The sequence below is a fragment of the Trachinotus anak genome, unplaced genomic scaffold (genome assembly GCF_046630095.1).
Source record: "Trachinotus anak isolate AG129_WGS33_773 ecotype Australia unplaced genomic scaffold, CSIRO_AGI_Tana_v1 ptg000015l, whole genome shotgun sequence".
Taxonomy (NCBI): domain Eukaryota; kingdom Metazoa; phylum Chordata; class Actinopteri; order Carangiformes; family Carangidae; genus Trachinotus; species Trachinotus anak.
This window is the reverse complement of record NW_027273866.1, coordinates 1,569,514-1,586,083: the sequence shown is the minus strand read 5'-3', so window position 1 is coordinate 1,586,083 and position 16,570 is coordinate 1,569,514. Positions and strand designations below refer to the sequence as shown.

Below are 16,570 nucleotides of genomic sequence, written 5' to 3'. Positions count from 1 at the left end.
TATTCAGAGGCAGAGCCACCTCCTCAGCTCAGTGTCGGGTCAAAGCTGGAGGGGAATAAGCTGTTTGCTTTATGCTCTTTCTAGTGGAGAAGTATCTACATCTGTGTTGTGTAAGTTGATTTTGCTTTCAATACCTTAAAAAACCAAACTTATTAAATAGATTTAAACCATTAAACAGCCAGATGATGAGTTCTGTCATTAGTGTGGGCAAATTTCAAAGTGTTAATCTGTCAAAGACAATGATTTCCTGCTGTTGATCTTTCACAGGAAAAATGTCCTCTACGTATAGAACCCTTCATGACAGTTACCTTCCAAACAAAGGGGTAGGACTGCATCAGACATTTACCAAACTATTTACTATTATGTGTGTCTTACTTTTCTTACTCTTGGATTTGTTTTACTATCAAACTCCATGTTGTTAGAGGTCGACCAGCTGTGTGGCATTAGCTGTGGTTTTGGGCTGTCTGATAGTCCTGGGGATTTTGCTCGCCATCGCTGTTCTGGAGAGACCCCCTCCACCCAAAGATCATGAGACACTTCCTGAAGACACTAGTGGGGCCAATTTCTCTACGGACCAGTGCAGGTAATGATCTGTAAAGTGTCTGTAAACATGGCTGTGCACCAGAACGGCCACCAGGTGCTGATATAAGCAGCTGAAGTTAACTTGTTGTTATGATGTGTTGTTTGTATGAACAAACAAGAAGTGACTGATACTGTCAGGGCCAATAAAAAGCTCAGTGACGGGTTGACTGCTTTTGAGTGAAATATTCATACTCAAAGAGATTAATGGAAAGATGATTTTACTAGTCTGTAGAAAAATAACTTGGCTAATCAATAAAAACATCTAATCTAATTCCCATGACTTCTAACCTCCCCACCACTCTAAATATACCTAACAACAAACCTTAAAAAGTATTCCTAAAAAAAGTAATAAACAAACAAGAACTCATCCAGATACATAAAAGAAAAATGTGTATTACAATCTAACATATGCAAGATTTATAGCGCAACATTTTACTTTATGAGAGTTAGCTGAACGTTGATTTTACTCATGGTCATGTTTATTTCCATTTTTATATGGAGCTATTGTATTGTAGATGATGATACACACTGGGTCATGAAGTTCAGAGCAATTTGGAAGTGAACCCACTAATCACACTGTATCCACATCTATGGACGTAATGATTAAAGAATAGTTTTTCTAAATTGCACCATAATTTTCTGCGGTTCAGTTTCCAGAGGAATCACACGCATGTCTTTGTTAAACCCTCAGCATGGCCCTCGTGGAGAGCATTCCCCAACATATGAAATATAAAGACAACGTAACATTCGGGATCCCTCTGGAACAAGTCTGGAAAGATCTAATCGCCATGGCAACAGACCAAGTGGACGTGGTCTCTTTTTATTGGACTTTAACTGGGGAAGACATCAACGTCAACTCCTCCTCTGACGAACCCGTGAGTTACCAAACAGAGAGAAAGAAATGTGAAAAAGTTTTTCTCATAACACTAAAGATTAAAACTTGGTTGAGTATGTGTTTTTAACACTGTGAGTTGATCTTTGACAGGGAAAGGATATCCTGAAAGAACTTGAAGAGTTACCCTCCAGGAATGTATCTGTCCGAGTGGTGACCAGCGTTCCCACGGTTAGAACAAACTCCACAGATTTAGAGATCTTAAAACAGAAAGGTTTGGAGCTGACCCCATTTATTCTGACACTCTACATTCATTGCATTAGGTTCGCATTTGCAGTGAGCTGACTGCGTCATCTTAGTTGTCTCCTTCTGTCTTCAGGAGTTCAGGTGAGGGGGGTGAACTTTGGGCGTCTGATGAAAGGTGTGCTCCACAGTAAGTTCTGGATTGTTGACGGAAAACATGTGTTTATCGGAAGCGCCAACATGGACTGGAGAGCTCTTACACAGGTAAAAACAAAAATCCTTCAATTATAGGTGCATATTTTCACCCTTAAAACACTAGCCTAACAATTTACTTTTGACTATATAGGTGAAGGAACTAGGAGTGGTCATCTACAACTGCTCCACTCTGGCAAACGACCTCCATAAGATCTTCCAGTCTTACTGGGTGATGGGACAATCCAACAGCTCCCTGCCACGGCCCTGGCCTTCAAAGTATGACACTGACATCAACAAACACCAGCCCCTGCTGGTGGAAGCTGATAATGTCTCCAGCAGTATTTACCTCTCAGTGAGTTTCAGTTCCTTTTTACAGGATAAGGGGACAATATATACAGAAGTGAATGCATAGTGTTCAAATGTTAGCTTCACTCAGGGAAACTACCCAAGCATCAAACTGTTACCACATGGAAATCACATTTTACGTATGACGTGTTTTTGTTTCTGTTGTATTATTCCATATTGTCTTTCCACCCAAGGCTTCACCACCATCATTCTGTCCTGCATCGAGGACTCAGGACCTGGAGGCGATTCTCTCCATCATCTCAGAGGCTGAACACTACGTGGATGTAGCTGTCATGGAGTACTTCCCCACCACACGCTTTGAAAAGCCTCTGAGGTAAACCAGACACAAAAAAGGAAACCCTTTGTTTCCATCAACAATGTAGCTTTTTTGCTTGATTTTGTTACTTTGGACTCTTTAATAATCGAGCAGATACTGGCCGTTCATTGATGATGCCATCAGGACGGCTGCATTCGAGAGGAAGGTGAAGATCCGGATGCTGATCAGCTGCGGGCGGGACTCTGATCCAGCCATGCTGCCCTTCCTTCAGTCTCTAGCCTCAATGGACAGCCCTTACCACCATATCAGCATTCAAGTAGTAAGACACTACATGAAATAAATGTCATGTCTGTTTGAGGTAATCACAACATCCTCACTGCTTAATTTTCGTGCTTTTTAAATATCATTCTCTTTCCAGAAATTGTACATTGTGCCTGTAGGAAACCAGTCCGATATTCCATACTCCAGAGTCAACCACAATAAATACATGGTGACAGATAAAGTAGCCTACATTGGTGAGTAGCAAATTAACTTCAGGGCTTTAATATCTACACGTTTGTTGCGGAATATAAACTCAGTGAGACTCTTTTTAGGACACCATTTGTTGCTTGTGAATGAGTTAATAATTGACCAGATACTGTTGTGTTGCTGCCAAGGTACCTCCAATTGGTCAGGAGACTACTTTCTGACCACAGCTGGAGTGGGCCTGGTGATTTCCCAGCATGCTCCTCACCCTGTATGGAAGACCAAGGCCCTGCAGAGCCAGCTCAGGGCTGTTTTTGACAGAGACTGGCACTCTAAGTTTGCTGTGCACCTCGCTGACCTGGGGCACCACCCAGACTGTGCACTGTCAACATGACAGAAGACTGAAGTTCAGTGTAAAATATATATTGTTAATAAGGAAGTATTTGTGGTGTAGTTGTTATTTATGTATCTTTATTATGCGATCTATCTCTCTCTCTCTATATAAGCTGTCATGAAGTGGTGTAGTGTCTGTGTAGTGGTCGTCCAGTGTTGACTGATACTGTATAATTATAATTACAAAATCAGTGTTATTCATATACTTTATAATTATTAAAGTGTGAACATCAATGAGATTTTTGCACAAAGTAATATTTGAGTCCAGAGTCGGTTCCTCATCGTGACCACAGGATAAGTGGGGGGGCCCTTTCTTTGCTGGCCCTACCTTGCTGTGTGTTTATTGCTGAAACACCACTTGTGCCCATGGTTACGGTTGCAACAGTAACTGTCATTGTGTCTGTGCAATTCTTTATTTAGAGGATAATTAAGAACATTTCACCACCTACAGAGAAGTAGCCTTGCAGAGTATTAGAAGCCTGCAGCAAATGAACATCATGACTTAAAAACCTCCCCCTCCCAAAATCCTCCTTTTCTTTCTTCTTCCCTTCCACTATTTCATAGACAATGTGCATTTAATAGAATTTTGTTTTGTTATTTTTGTTAACTCCATAAAGTGTGGCCATGACCGTTGTACGTAGGAGACCCGTTTGTGAATCTCTTCATTTGTAGGTGAAGCGAGAATTTTTTTTTTTTCATTATGTATATTTCATTAACTGTCCATTGCTCTATTGTCGGTGGGGTCAGGAAGAAACCAGTGCCTATTAGTGCTTTTTTATTAGATATCAGAACACCAAATAAATATTTGTTGAAGCGCCCTGAATGAAAGTAAACTTTTCCTAAAGTAAAGGTGTTCAGCTGGAGAGGTATTTTCACATTGAATATGACTTCCAATGCTTTGTGTCTCTCTGTCCAGAAATGTCTTATTGCTGGACATTCCCAAAATGTATTACTCTTATATGACTCTTACACTTATTCTGGCTCTATCCTTATGCAGAATTTTTAGGGAAATAAATCACGAGACTCATAACTGATAACATAGTCTGCAATTTTAAGATTTGTTGAAATATTTTTTTTTGGAATTAAATAACCAGAAATAAACTACCTTGACGCCATCTCCTGATCAAACACGAAGAGGCCCTCCCTCCCAGCGTGATGTGTGTTAGTCCCCCTCCCTGGCAGCAGGCGGCGCTGTGACCACACTGCAGCCTTCGCGGTGAGGGCGCAGGGCGGGGCTCCGGGTTGTGTAGTACGTGTGCTTCAGACTTCACAGCGGTTAGCTTGTAGGCTACGGCTGAACTGGAGACAGAAACATGGTGCTGCTTGAAAACGACTCGGTAAGAACCGAAAACACACGGTGAATAACGTGGGCTGCTGTCGTTACCGATTACAACGCAGAAATCGACACTGTCTCCTTTAGCTGCCGAACAGCTAACTAGCTAGCACCCTCAGCGTTAGACAAGCTAGTCGTCAAACTGATTCATTAGCCAGCCTGCTAATGTTAGGTTGAAGCTAACACTGGTTTAGAGTTAGGATGGCAAATGTTATGTAGTCCAGTTATTTCAGCTTTTACTGCATCAACATTAATAAGCCCTGTGGAGCTGGTTGGGTGTCTTACTTGCTAAAGATACAATTTTGTTAATAGATGCAAATATAGCTAGCAATAGTCAAACTTTGTAGGTTAGCACCTGGTAACGTAACGTTGTCTACTTTAAAGACAGAAACAGCTAAAGCTGTCAAAGTATGTTTTTAAATATATTTTGTTATGGTTAATTTGGTAGCTTACATACTAGTTAACAAAAGTTATAGGTTACCTACCAGGTCCTTTTACTAACCAGTGTATTAGGTGACTTACCATGGCACTTAGTTAAAGCTAACGCAGCCTCATAGTCTATAATTCACAAGTCATGGAGGTAGGATTTATCGCAGGGCTCATGTATTAGACTACATTAGTTTTAGCTAAGTGTACCTAATAATCTAGTAACTGAGTGGCTTTGGATTAAATTGGATCAAATGTGTCCTGTCTTTGTGCTGAGACCAACCACAGCACATACCATTTTCTATTATCGCTCATCTGTATCTGTATTTTGAACAAGACTGCTAAGAGAACCTTTTCTCTTTGTTCCCCAGTTCCTCACAGAGCTCACACGGCTCTTCCAGAAGTGCAGAACATCTGGCAGTGTTGTCATCACACTTAAGAAATGTAAGTAGGCTCCTACTGAGTGTTGTCAGTGATTATTAATGTTTAGTCAGGGAAGAAATCTTACGAGTCATCTGTCGTTGGATGTGTATCTATTTTCAGATGACGGGAGAACCAAGCCAGTGCCCAGAAAGGGCCATTCAGAGTCATTTGAACCAGCAGACACCAAATGTCTCCTCAGAGCGTCTGATGGCAAGAAGAAAATCAGCACAGTGGTGAGCTTATAGGTTTTCCTGATATTTGAATTTGAAAACCTTTGATGTTTTTTTTTTTCTTTTTTGTTAATTCTGAGTTTTCTTTTCTTGCATTTTCAGGTCAGCACCAAAGAAGTAATCAAGTTTCAAATGGTGGGTTGAGCTAGTGTCATGTTTTAGATGTTTAGAAGCTATTACCCTGGGTCAGTTTCTCTTGATTGGGTCCCCTTGATGTTATTTAAAGAGTTGTTGAATGTTAAAATGTGGTTTCATAGTTCCCTGTCTTTGATGAATGGCCTGTTTGTGATTAAATCATAAACTCCTCTTTACAGGCATACTCCAACCTCCTTAGAGCTCACATGGATGGACTTAAGAAGAAAGATAAGAAAAGCAAAAGCAAGAAAACCAAAGCCACCCAATGAGCAACAGACTCTTTAACATAACCATGGTTACCTAAACTGGCCTGTACGATCAGTGGGGGAAATGGGAAAGGCTTCCACTTGGTTTGTCGCCCCACCCCACCTTCTACCCATTCACCCGAGGCCTCACTGTTCATCCACCCGGTGACTGCTACAATATTATGCCATTGTTTGCATGGTAACATCTCATCCCTGGCTGCTCAGTGCCACCAGTGATCTGAATGCCTGAAGAGGATTTCTCCAAACTCATACAAGACGAAGCAGGTCAGCTTTATTGAATATCCACGGCTTCTGCTTCAGAAACCAGAAACCTCAACAGCTGCGTCGCCTCTGAAGCTAAACCCAGATGCCCAATGATTAACTGCCTTTCATACTATTTAATTGTTAGAGTGAGTCCCTATTTATGTTATATTAACGGCTAACCTGTGAGCTGTGTTAGCGTATTCCAATTGGACTGTTTCTTTAGAAGGATGTTTAATTTTCTTTTTTTTTTTTTCTTCTTTAATTATGCTGTGAAATTTCAGCATGGGTGCTCAAAAATGCAGAACTAAATCTGATCATCATTGTTTTATTTTTGTCAAATTTCACTGTATTCGACTTGGCTTGATATTGGAGGTGAAATTGCATTTTATGTTTTTATTTTACTTTTTGAAGTACAGTGAATATTCTTTCTGCCCCCATGTTTTCCAACCACATACCCACGCAAAGCTGTCAAACTGGACGTCTTAAATTTTAAAACACCAATAAAATGTACAGTATAGCTTCAGTTATTGTGATTAATTCAAATATACAGTTTCTGGATCATGTCATGATTAAGTTAAATAGCACAAAAATGTTTAAAGTTGTAGATTTACTTTAAGTAATTTCTGAATGATGGATACAGAGACAAAGTATTGGCTGTAATTCTAACAATATTCATTTCTGTTTATCACAACTACAAGGCAGGTTTAGCCACAGCCAGTATACTCTGCCAGCCATTTTGTTGTCTTGTCATGCTCCCGAGTCCTGATCTCATGGAAGAGGACTGCAGCAGAATTTCAGTTCAGAGATAAAGTGCTTTGTTAAAAAATCAGTGTGTGATTTTTTTTTTTTTTTTTTTTTTTTTTGTCCTTTCTTGATAAACTAGCAAACAATAACTGTGGTAAACATGGGCGATGTAGAAAACGACACAGTAAATACACTATATACAAGGACACATTTCTGTGCTGCACTGGTAGAAACAGTCTGAGTTGTGGTCAAAGGAGGAAGCGTCTCATAGCGCCGTGTTCTTCTTTTCCGGTCTGTCCTTCGGGGAGAGTGTGAGGTGGCGCTGTCGGGTGCTCTCCTCCTGGTACCCCCGCTTCATTAGGCTGGTCACATACTGGAACATGGTCTGGATCAGAAAGAATACACATTGAACTGGATCAGGGCCCCCATTAGTTGAATCACATTCATTCTTTCCTTGGTGAATGTTGTGAAAGGTGTCAGCGTTTTCATGCTTGTGTGTGTCCTTGGATTTATTGTGAAGGGCCTTAGAAACATCTGAATGTGTGATATGCAAGATATTCCTCGAGTGTCCACAGATATGCACCAAAGTTGGCTATGATGGGGAATACTGGGTGGGAACCATGTGAGGTGTGTGTTACTTAGAATCAGCTATTTGATGTGGAAGAAAATGTGCTGAAAAGGAAGTTATTTATCTGGGATTAATAAATAATTGGCTCTTGGTTGAAAGACATCCTACAATTATGAGTTTGGTGAGGCGAATTTCTTATTAATTCAAAATTTGTATTAGTCAGTTAAGAAATGATGTGTCTGCTGAGAGTTAAGAGCAAGTTAAGGACATTTAGGATGAATATAAAAATGGATTCATCTGTTTATCTTTACCTGCCCAGCTGAGATCTGGTATTTTACCACTTACTTTTGAAACTGGTCACATAAAAGAAGACAAGTGGATTTGTTCAGTGTGCTATTTGAATGATATAGAAGACAAATCCCACTTTACTTTATGTTATCCTTTTCACTGCACATTAGTTTGTTTACTAAGGTAAAAAAAACAAACATATATATGGATGATACATAGATCGAGTCGGATGTTCCTACATGAAACATTTCATGGTTAGTTACTTGAAATCCTGGGAGATGATAAACATTAAGCTTGTAGCAGTCCTTATTTAATGGAACATTTTCACATAAATATATTATTTGAAAGTATATTGAAGTACAAATTACACTATTCTACTCTTTCATTTTGTTTTTTGTGGTTTTACAAATAGTGTCTGGGCCAAACGTTTTGCGTGATGCAGAAACAAAATAAAAACTAACGTCAACCACTAGAGAGCAGTAGAGGCCATTTGAAGCAGATGAACAAAGCTGTACAGAAATATAACCTTAAATGTTAATGTAATTTTAAAAATATTTTTCAATCATTGAAATACAACATGTCTCTAAAAGTGCACATAATTGCACGACAAAATATAATCTTATTTAAGTGTTTTGCCACAACTCGATGTCTTAAACCTCTGGAATATTGTGACGCTAATGTTAGAAAGCTCTACACTAAAAGTATGTTCACTGAGTTAATAATTGTGTACAACTACTGAGGAGCAACAGCGTCATTTGAACCCCTGATATTAATAACACAAGGGATCGTGGAGTGACATAACATGATGTGATAGAGCCATGTTCTATTTTCTCAATATGCTCGTGTATGGTTCAGTGAGATGTACATTTTCACATCAGTCAAGCTTGTGCAGCACTGGTTTCCATCTTGACATGTTACATGGTGCATTGAAAAGACGTGCACAGCTCTTGACGCTGCCGACGTGCTGGTTGCACACATCAAGTCCATTTCACAAGGCCTTTTCCCAGAATCGGTTGCTGCGAATGTCTCTGATTAACACCCATATAAGGAGACACACAGGTCACGCAGTGACAACTGCTTACCTTCCATGCCTCCTCCAGCTCGGCTGTCCACCTCTCCTTCAGGATGGGCTGCACGGCACAGATGAATTCTGCTCCGACATACTGGAAAATAATTATGTTAGACACTTGATGACATTGTGCCTCAGTAACTAGGCTAGCATCCAGTTGCCATGTTACTCCATTGCTGTTATTGTTATTTGCAAGAGTAGGTGTGTTTTCATTTTGCAGTTCTAGGAGTGTGTCAGTTCATTCTGCTGCTGAGGTTTTAGGGGTCTCAGTATAATGGTGAGCCCAATAGAGCGCTACAGTATCAGTGGGAATTAGAATATGTGTACTCTATAAACAAAACAGCATGACAAAAACAGACTGTGTGCAGCACTGTTGGGATCATCAGGGTCTTACACTGTAGTACTTAGGTGGGGCGTTGTAATGATAATGGCTTTTCCCCAGCTCCAGAGCGAGAGCCTCCAGTCTCTCCAGCTGGTCCAGTCTAGCCACACTTTTCTCGATGAAAGACATCACCCTGAAAGAGATGGAATTTTAAAAAAGAGCTACCCAGCCTGATTGATCCAGAAGTTAATCGTGAATTAGCAGCAGGCGACTATCAGCTGATATACCTCCACTATAGATAAGTGTGATACTCCTCTCTTGAAAGGCTGCATGGTGACATTTGCAGTTTCACAAACTCAAATGGCAAGAAAAAAACAGAATTGATTGCATATCTATCAATCTGGCTCTCACTTGCAAAACCATCTGATTGCACAATACTTGAAAAAAAATCGTTCCCTGCACACCACAGGATCAATTTCCTTTGTTGCTTTCCAGGTGTGTCTGCCTCCACTGCAGAGTGTGTGCGTGACCGTTTTGAAGATGAATATGGAACAAAGGGTTAGAGTTGGTCTAGCTCTCTCTTCTCTCTGTCTCCCTGCCCCCGTAGACATTTGTACTAATGTCCCTGAGTGCGGCTGAAGGGCCATTTGGCCTTATCACTGAATTTGAGAGCAGCCAGTTCACGCAGGAACATGTAACATGTTTTGTCAGTGTGTTGCTGCTGCAACGTCACGCTAGCCTCTGTACCTTCAGGTCCTCAGGCAGTAAATGGCTGCTCTGGCGTCATATGTAGAGGAACACAGAGAGGCCTGACGCACACTGGGAAACAACAGTCAAGTGGCTGTGATACATGCTACAAGCTCTATCTGCAGCGGAGCGGTAAATAATGTTAGATATGACTACTTGAGGTGTTTGATCTGCCAGCACTTGAACGGTTTTATAATCCATAAAAGATATTGAACTGTTGTGTGTGCCACATGGTTTTATCATCGTTGTTGGGTGGCCCTGCTAATTTGAAAATAAAAGCAACAAAATTATGTTTTGGTAAAAACCAGAAAGACAGATGGTTGAAGTGTTCACCTTTAGCCACTCCAAAATGAGGTGATACAAAATATAAATATAAACTTGACCTAGCACAAGCCTTAGGATCAACATTTCCTGTGTCACTGTCTAATATTGTAAAGATCCACTTTTATCATAGTACTTTAATCAAAGTACTTTAATGATCCCAAACTGGGATCATTATCAAAATACTTTGATTTGATTTGATTTTATATAATTAATAGTGGTAACGAATGGCTAAAAGTCAAATGAACACATTTGGATTAGGACAGGTGGCATCGATGAAGCAGTTCTTGAGCTCAGCTGATAGGGCTGTGGGGGTACATCTTACAAAACAAGCTTGGGAATCAGTGCACAAGAACAGCAACTGTGTATTAATCCACATTTGAAAGTAGTCCCTAACAAATACACTGTTTGCACCTGTTTGAGTAATGTCTGGTAAAAACTACAGTGCCCAGCTGTTGTAGGAAATGACTGCCATACTCTGACCTTATAGACTAGAGGGCGGTGGATATTGATATGCTCCCTTGCCCAGCGTATACCAGGCTGTATGCTATGCTTTCATTGACTGATTTGCGATGGTGGCGATGTGTTGTGAAAAGCAGAGTTGCAGACTGACCGTAAGCCATGTGCTCTGAGTTCCCTGCTGGTCCGCAACCTCTCTAGGTCCTCGACGTCTCGGAACAGGAAGAAGACATCCTTGCACTCGGGATGGGTCTCAAACAACCTGTTACCAAGACAACAACAGCACATGCAGCCATCCGTGAGCCACATGAAGAGCAGCCTGTCATATCCATTCCCACGCCAAAACAAACCTCCCCCTGAGTTTCTCAACTAAGATGACATAACCCCGAGAGTTTCAGCGTGGCCACTCACACAACTGGAATCCTGTGTGAGTGGCCACGCTCAGCGCTGAGTGCGAATGTACAAGTTGCAGCTCATTAACATCACGATTAGAGACTCCTCTCTCATCCTGCAGTCGTTCTCTCCACCCCACACTTTGAATAGACATCTGATTGTGCCTTTCTGATCTTATTCTGATCATCTCCGTCCTCCACTCAAGTTTTTTTACACCCAACAGCTGCAATCAGTAACAGCCCATGGTAGATGTAGAGAGAGTATGCGTAGCAAGGAAATCCATACCCTCATTTCTACCCACATTTGTGATGAGCCGCCCCGCCCTGTCAGAGCCGGGGCAGAGTTTCAGTTAAATGGAGCCACCGCCTCTGCTAGAGCTTTCCTTTTCTGATTTAACCTCAATCAATTTCCTTAATCAGAGAGTTTAAGCATGCTGCCATCCAATCAGAGAACCTCCCATCCTCCAGCTGGGGTACTGGTGATTAGTCATGCAACCAGAATACACAGCTACCTCCTCTGGATGCGAGTTGTATTGTGCTCAGACTGAAATGCAAGACCGCATAGGAAGTGAAAACATGAGCATGTAGCTTTATAATTTAAACTTGATTTAAACAGGAACTTGAGCTGAGAGCAGCTGATTGTTATTGTGTAAAATACTAGACCTGATATAAACGGTATATAAACACATTTTGCTATGTTGAAGAAAATCATTTAAATGTAGCTACACTTAATACCTCATAATGACAAAATGAAAACAGAATTTTGGAAATGTTTGCCAATTCATTTAAAAGGAAAATTATCAAGTATTCGGGACCCTCTACTCAGTACTTAGTTAGCGATTACAGCCTCAAGTCTTTGTGATGCAACAAGCTCTGCACACATGAATTTGCGGATTTGGTGCCATTCTTCTCCGCAGATCCTCTCAAGCTCTGTCAGGTTGGATCGAGTCCATCAGTGCACAGCCATTTTCTGGTCTCTCCAGAGAGTTTCGATTGGGTTCAAGTCAGGGCTCTTACTCTTGCTCTAGCCCACTCAAGGAAAGTCACAAAGATGTTCCTCAGTTGTGCTCAGGGTCATTGTTTTGTTGGAAGGTGAACCTTTGGGCCAGTTGGAGGTCCTGAGAGCTCGGGACCAGGTTTTCAATGAGGATATCTCAGTACTTTGCTCTGTTCAGCTTTACCTCAACCCTGACCAGTCTCTCTGTCCCTGTTGCTGAAAAACACCCCCACAGTATGATGCTGCTACCACCAGGCTTCACCGTTGCGATGGTCAAGAGCAGCGCCTGGTTCCTTCCAGACATGACGCTAAGAATCAAGGTCAAACTCTATATGATCTGGGCCAGATCATATGAAGTTTTCACACAGCACCTCTTGAATTGAGCCAGAGTGGCCATCGGGTTCTTGGTCACTTCTCTTACCAAGGCTCTTCTCCAACGATTGCTCAGTTTGGCGAAACGGCTAGATCCTGATTGTTCCAAACTTCTTCCGTTTAAGAACTGTGCTCTTGGGAAACTTCAATGCTGCAGATTTTTTTGTATCCTTCCCCAGATCTGTGCCTCGACACAATCCTGTCTCTGAGCTCTGCAGGCAGATCCTTCCTCCTCATAGCTTGGTTTTCGCTCTCATATGCACTGTCAGCACCTTATAGACATGTGTATGTCTTTCAAAATCATGTCCAAGCAGCTAATTTTACCACAGGTGGACTCCAATCAAGGTGCAGAAATCTCAAAAATGATCAAGAGAAACGGAAGGAACTCGAGCTAAATTTCAAGTGGGTGTGTCACTGTGATATTTCAGTCTTTCCTTTTTCATATGATTGCAAAGAATTCTAAAATTCTATTTTGGCTTTTCATTATGGGGTGTTGTGTGTAATATTAAGTGTAGATTGTTGACTTTAAACAATTTAAGCTTATGGCAAATGTGGAACAGGTGAAGGGGTCTGAATACTTTCTGAATGCACTGTATGTCTGAGTTATAATCCAGCACAGACAATCGGACCTGAACATCTATGCTGAACTGTAACGCTAAGCTCTGTATTAATAATAAATTATAATTTAAATACTATTGGGTGGGGCAGGTCAAAAAGAGGCTTATGCTATCTTCCAATATTGTTTTTTTTCCCCATTGTCTGCAGCGCTGCTGGTGAGAGGAAAAAGCCTGAAATCCAGAGCAAAGTCTCTATGAACAAATGCATTGGATGTCTATAACATGTGGCCCCTTTGACAGATGGATGAATAGAGGTGTTGGGAGAGGTGTTAGAGAAGGGATGTCTGTCTAATGGTCGCTGTGAAAAACATCAGCAGCCCTGCGCCCTTTGACAAGAAGATGATAATGCAGAGAGGCCTGTTGAAATGCAATATACTGACATGGCCAAAAAGCTCTGGCTAAAGACAAAATGTGAGACTATGTCTGACATCCTGGCCCTTAATAAGACACATATGTTTTCATATGTCTATTAAATAGTGTATGTTTCTCATGACTGCCTGTTTTGTTTAAGCCCACAGTTTGGCTCATTGCTTTTGAAGTATTTTACTGTTACAGCTGGTAGTTGTTTGTGCTTCTGTGCTTATAGCTTTATTAACCTCATTCTCACAAAGACAAACATCCAGGGTCTGTTTATTTAAAACAATTCTTCAGTTATTCTTGACTGAACGACACTGAAGTCAACTGGCAGCACTACAATATTTGCACCCCAGTGTAATCTGTCTTTTTTTTTTTTTTTTTTTGGATCATGCTAGAGAAGCTGCGACAGGATTTATCTGGAGTGAAATGGCTGTGAAATTTGCTTTTTCACTATGCATACCCCCCTGCTCCCCAGATTCACTGATGAGAGAAAAAGGGGAAATTGGCTGCTCTTTCTTTATCCACGTCTCTGCCACCGTCAGCACAGCAGCAAACATGCAGAGGGCTGGTTATTTTGCTCCATTGTGTGAACCCTTTGTCGACATGGGTGTACATGCAAGCATGCATAACATATGAAGACAATACATAGCACCCTATATAGCTCAAGTGGAATTTTAATTGGTGCTGTTCAGAGACTGTTTTTGGCACTCATGAATAGAGTCTTTGGAGTATCTTGTTCTACATAGATTTGACAATCCCCTCGCCAAAGAATATAGTCCGTTCAATTCAGAGTGAGCGCACAATGAAAGACAGGTGATTCCCCTTTGCTGTCATAATGGTCATAGTTACTGTTAGGTCATGGGATACAAGCTCTAACAGCCTGGAGGCCCTGGGGTGGTCCTGACCCACAAAGAGGCCTATGCATTTCCAGGCTCACACACTAAGGTCAATCCCTTCAACAGTTCGGGTCACCCAAGGGACACATGGCATTAATTGGGCATAAAGCTGCACTATGTGCCCAGTAGTCTCTTTCCTCTAGATCCAGCAGCAGCAGCAGCCTGAATCTCTGCCAGTCTTTATCACCACATTCTTTCATTTGCTTTATTTCCCTGCCAAAGGACCGAAGATGTTTACCCGGAGGCTGGTCATCATCATAATTGACAAAATGCATTTTCCTGATGGCTAATGCCTTTAATTGTATAGTGGGATGGCAGACCTGGAGCTGTGTGTTATTATGTAATGTTGTTAAGATGTGATATGAAGTGATAAGAGAGGAGGAGGGGTATTCTGCTCCAAGCTTTCAATGAAAAGCTGAGGGTCAGAAGGCAGAGCAGAGGGATGCGGTGGAGGTGGAGGTGGAGGGATGCTGGGTGGTAGCTGGCTTGTACTGTAAGACAAGGTCATACACCATGTCACCATCGCTGTGGATCTGCAAGACCTTCAGCAAACCACTTTGTCTTAGGTCCAGCAGGTCAGGACCTGGTGCGGAGGTTTGGCTAAGCTGACTGATGGAGGTTAAACTGAGAAAGTCAGCAGTTTTGCTCCTTTTGCTGTGTTTTGTGATCAAGAGCACAAGACATTTAATAAACACAGATGACACAGAAAAGTCAGGTTTCTGCAGGAAATCTGTGTGCAGAAAGGCCACTCTGTGCGACCTGACAATGCATGATGGAAATGTACTATCGCTGAATCGTTCCTGACCGTACAGTATCAACCTACTAGACGAATATTTTCTTGAATATTTAGTTATGTGACATGTACTTAACACTGGAAAAGTACAGGAAAGGTTCGAGCATCTCACCTGACGAACATAATAATCCCAACTTTAGCTATATCGTCCCGGATAACTTTCCATGACTCCTTGATCATCTGAATCTGATCCTCGCTGGGATGCGCAGCAGCAGCATCCTCTGTATTTCTCTCTCCAAACTCCGCTTTTGCCGCCAGACCTGATATTGCGCAGCCCATTCTTTAGGAAAAACCCAAATGAGACGATGATTTTTTTTGTTTTTTTTTGTTGTTTGTTTTTTTTTTTTGCTTCAATCCAGGGAGAAAAACAGAGGGTTAGTTGATTTTGAGCCAGAGGAAATCTGAGGTTGCTGTCATCTGCTTTAAGTGCGCGACTCCAATTGCGCCTTGCAACTACTCTCCCCTGGTGGGTATTACGGATCAGCGTCAAGTAAACAGACAGACAGGATGTAAGTTCTGGTCATTGGTTCAAAATAAAAACCTCTCCTAGATGAGTCCATTTTGCAACAAGCATTGAGCGAGTATTAGGCTTTTATATTGAAGGGCGTCTCGCTTGACTTCCGGTGTATTCCTATGCGTTTCTGGCTGACTTGACGCAGCTTTTGAACGGTATGATGATTTTGTTTGGTAACCTGGGGCGCAAAGGCGAGGCTGTGCAGTCATTTTAAATAAAAGATGAGTCGCACAAATTGATTAAGACACACACCCACCTTATAATTATACTGTCACTAGCTGTTTACAGCCTGTTTCTGATAGCAAATTCAGATTAAATCGCCCCTATCTTATTAAAACCCAATATGCACAAAAGTATTGAAGTTGTAACTCTTCCATTTGAACAAACTGGTCTTGTACATTTAACCAAATTCATTTTTTGTCCCACTAATGAAAAGCGTTTTATTTTGTAGGATCAAATGCGTGAATAGGTTCATGCTCAGAGATTTTAGTTTCTTCTTCTTTCTTCTTGTCTCTTCGCTGGTCATTTGGGATTAAAGAATCATGTTAACAAGACACATTCCTTCCACGTTATGTAGGGGACACAGGAACGCAACACTGACTCTCCTTTAATACTGTTTCACTTGATGTAAAAAAAAAAAAAGAAGATTGTCTAGGCCTTAAATAAATATGGAAACATTTTACCAGTTGATGATGGAAATTGTAGAACCAACTAGATGGACTCACT

The 16,570-nt window shown here is 41.3% G+C and overlaps 3 protein-coding genes across 3 annotated transcripts; 2 read left to right on the top strand and 1 right to left on the bottom strand.

The window, feature by feature from the left end:
- The first annotated feature begins 4 nt into the window (after nt 1–4).
- LOC139633169 (5'-3' exonuclease PLD4) lies at nt 5–3,571 on the top strand. The gene is made up of 11 exons (XM_071498674.1): nt 5–110; nt 268–323; nt 423–583; nt 1,274–1,457; nt 1,568–1,688; nt 1,794–1,921; nt 2,004–2,204; nt 2,392–2,531; nt 2,628–2,793; nt 2,893–2,989; nt 3,131–3,571. The coding sequence occupies exons 2-11, from the start codon at nt 273–275 to the stop codon at nt 3,331–3,333; spliced, it is 1,452 nt and encodes a 483-aa protein (XP_071354775.1). The 5' UTR covers nt 5–110; nt 268–272; the 3' UTR covers nt 3,334–3,571.
- A 941-nt stretch (nt 3,572–4,512) lies between these two features.
- srp14 (signal recognition particle 14) lies at nt 4,513–6,911 on the top strand. The gene is made up of 5 exons (XM_071498676.1): nt 4,513–4,669; nt 5,463–5,535; nt 5,635–5,747; nt 5,847–5,879; nt 6,059–6,911. Exons 1-5 carry the CDS (start codon nt 4,646–4,648, stop codon nt 6,146–6,148), a joined length of 333 nt encoding a protein of 110 aa, XP_071354777.1. The 5' UTR covers nt 4,513–4,645; the 3' UTR covers nt 6,149–6,911.
- xgb (x globin) lies at nt 6,625–16,500 on the bottom strand. The gene is made up of 5 exons (XM_071498675.1): nt 15,443–16,500; nt 11,061–11,168; nt 9,452–9,572; nt 9,071–9,151; nt 6,625–7,517 (listed from the first exon to the last, which is right to left on the bottom strand). The coding sequence occupies exons 1-5, from the start codon at nt 15,607–15,609 to the stop codon at nt 7,398–7,400; spliced, it is 597 nt and encodes a 198-aa protein (XP_071354776.1). The 5' UTR covers nt 15,610–16,500; the 3' UTR covers nt 6,625–7,397.
- Nucleotides 16,501–16,570: the final 70 nt, after the last annotated feature.

Excerpts from the sequence above, each read along its gene's own strand:
- srp14 (XM_071498676.1), top strand. The coding sequence starts at position 4,646 with ATGGTGCTGCTTGAAAACGACTCG. Across the intron at positions 4,670-5,462 it reads TGCTGCTTGAAAACGACTCG|TTCCTCACAGAGCTCACACG; the intron begins GTAAGAACCGAA and ends TTTGTTCCCCAG. Across the intron at positions 5,748-5,846 it reads AGAAGAAAATCAGCACAGTG|GTCAGCACCAAAGAAGTAAT; the intron begins GTGAGCTTATAG and ends TTGCATTTTCAG.
- LOC139633169 (XM_071498674.1), top strand. The coding sequence starts at position 273 with ATGTCCTCTACGTATAGAACCCTTCATGACAGTTACCTTCCAAACAAA. Across the intron at positions 2,205-2,391 it reads CCAGCAGTATTTACCTCTCA|GCTTCACCACCATCATTCTG; the intron begins GTGAGTTTCAGT and ends TTTCCACCCAAG. Across the intron at positions 2,794-2,892 it reads ACCATATCAGCATTCAAGTA|AAATTGTACATTGTGCCTGT; the intron begins GTAAGACACTAC and ends TTCTCTTTCCAG.
- xgb (XM_071498675.1), bottom strand. The coding sequence starts at position 15,609 with ATGGGCTGCGCAATATCAGGTCTGGCGGCAAAAGCGGAGTTTGGAGAG. Across the intron at positions 11,169-15,442 it reads GGGATTATTATGTTCGTCAG|GTTGTTTGAGACCCATCCCG; the intron begins GTGAGATGCTCG and ends TCTTGGTAACAG. Across the intron at positions 9,152-9,451 it reads CCCCACCTAAGTACTACAGT|TATGTCGGAGCAGAATTCAT; the intron begins GTAAGACCCTGA and ends ATTATTTTCCAG.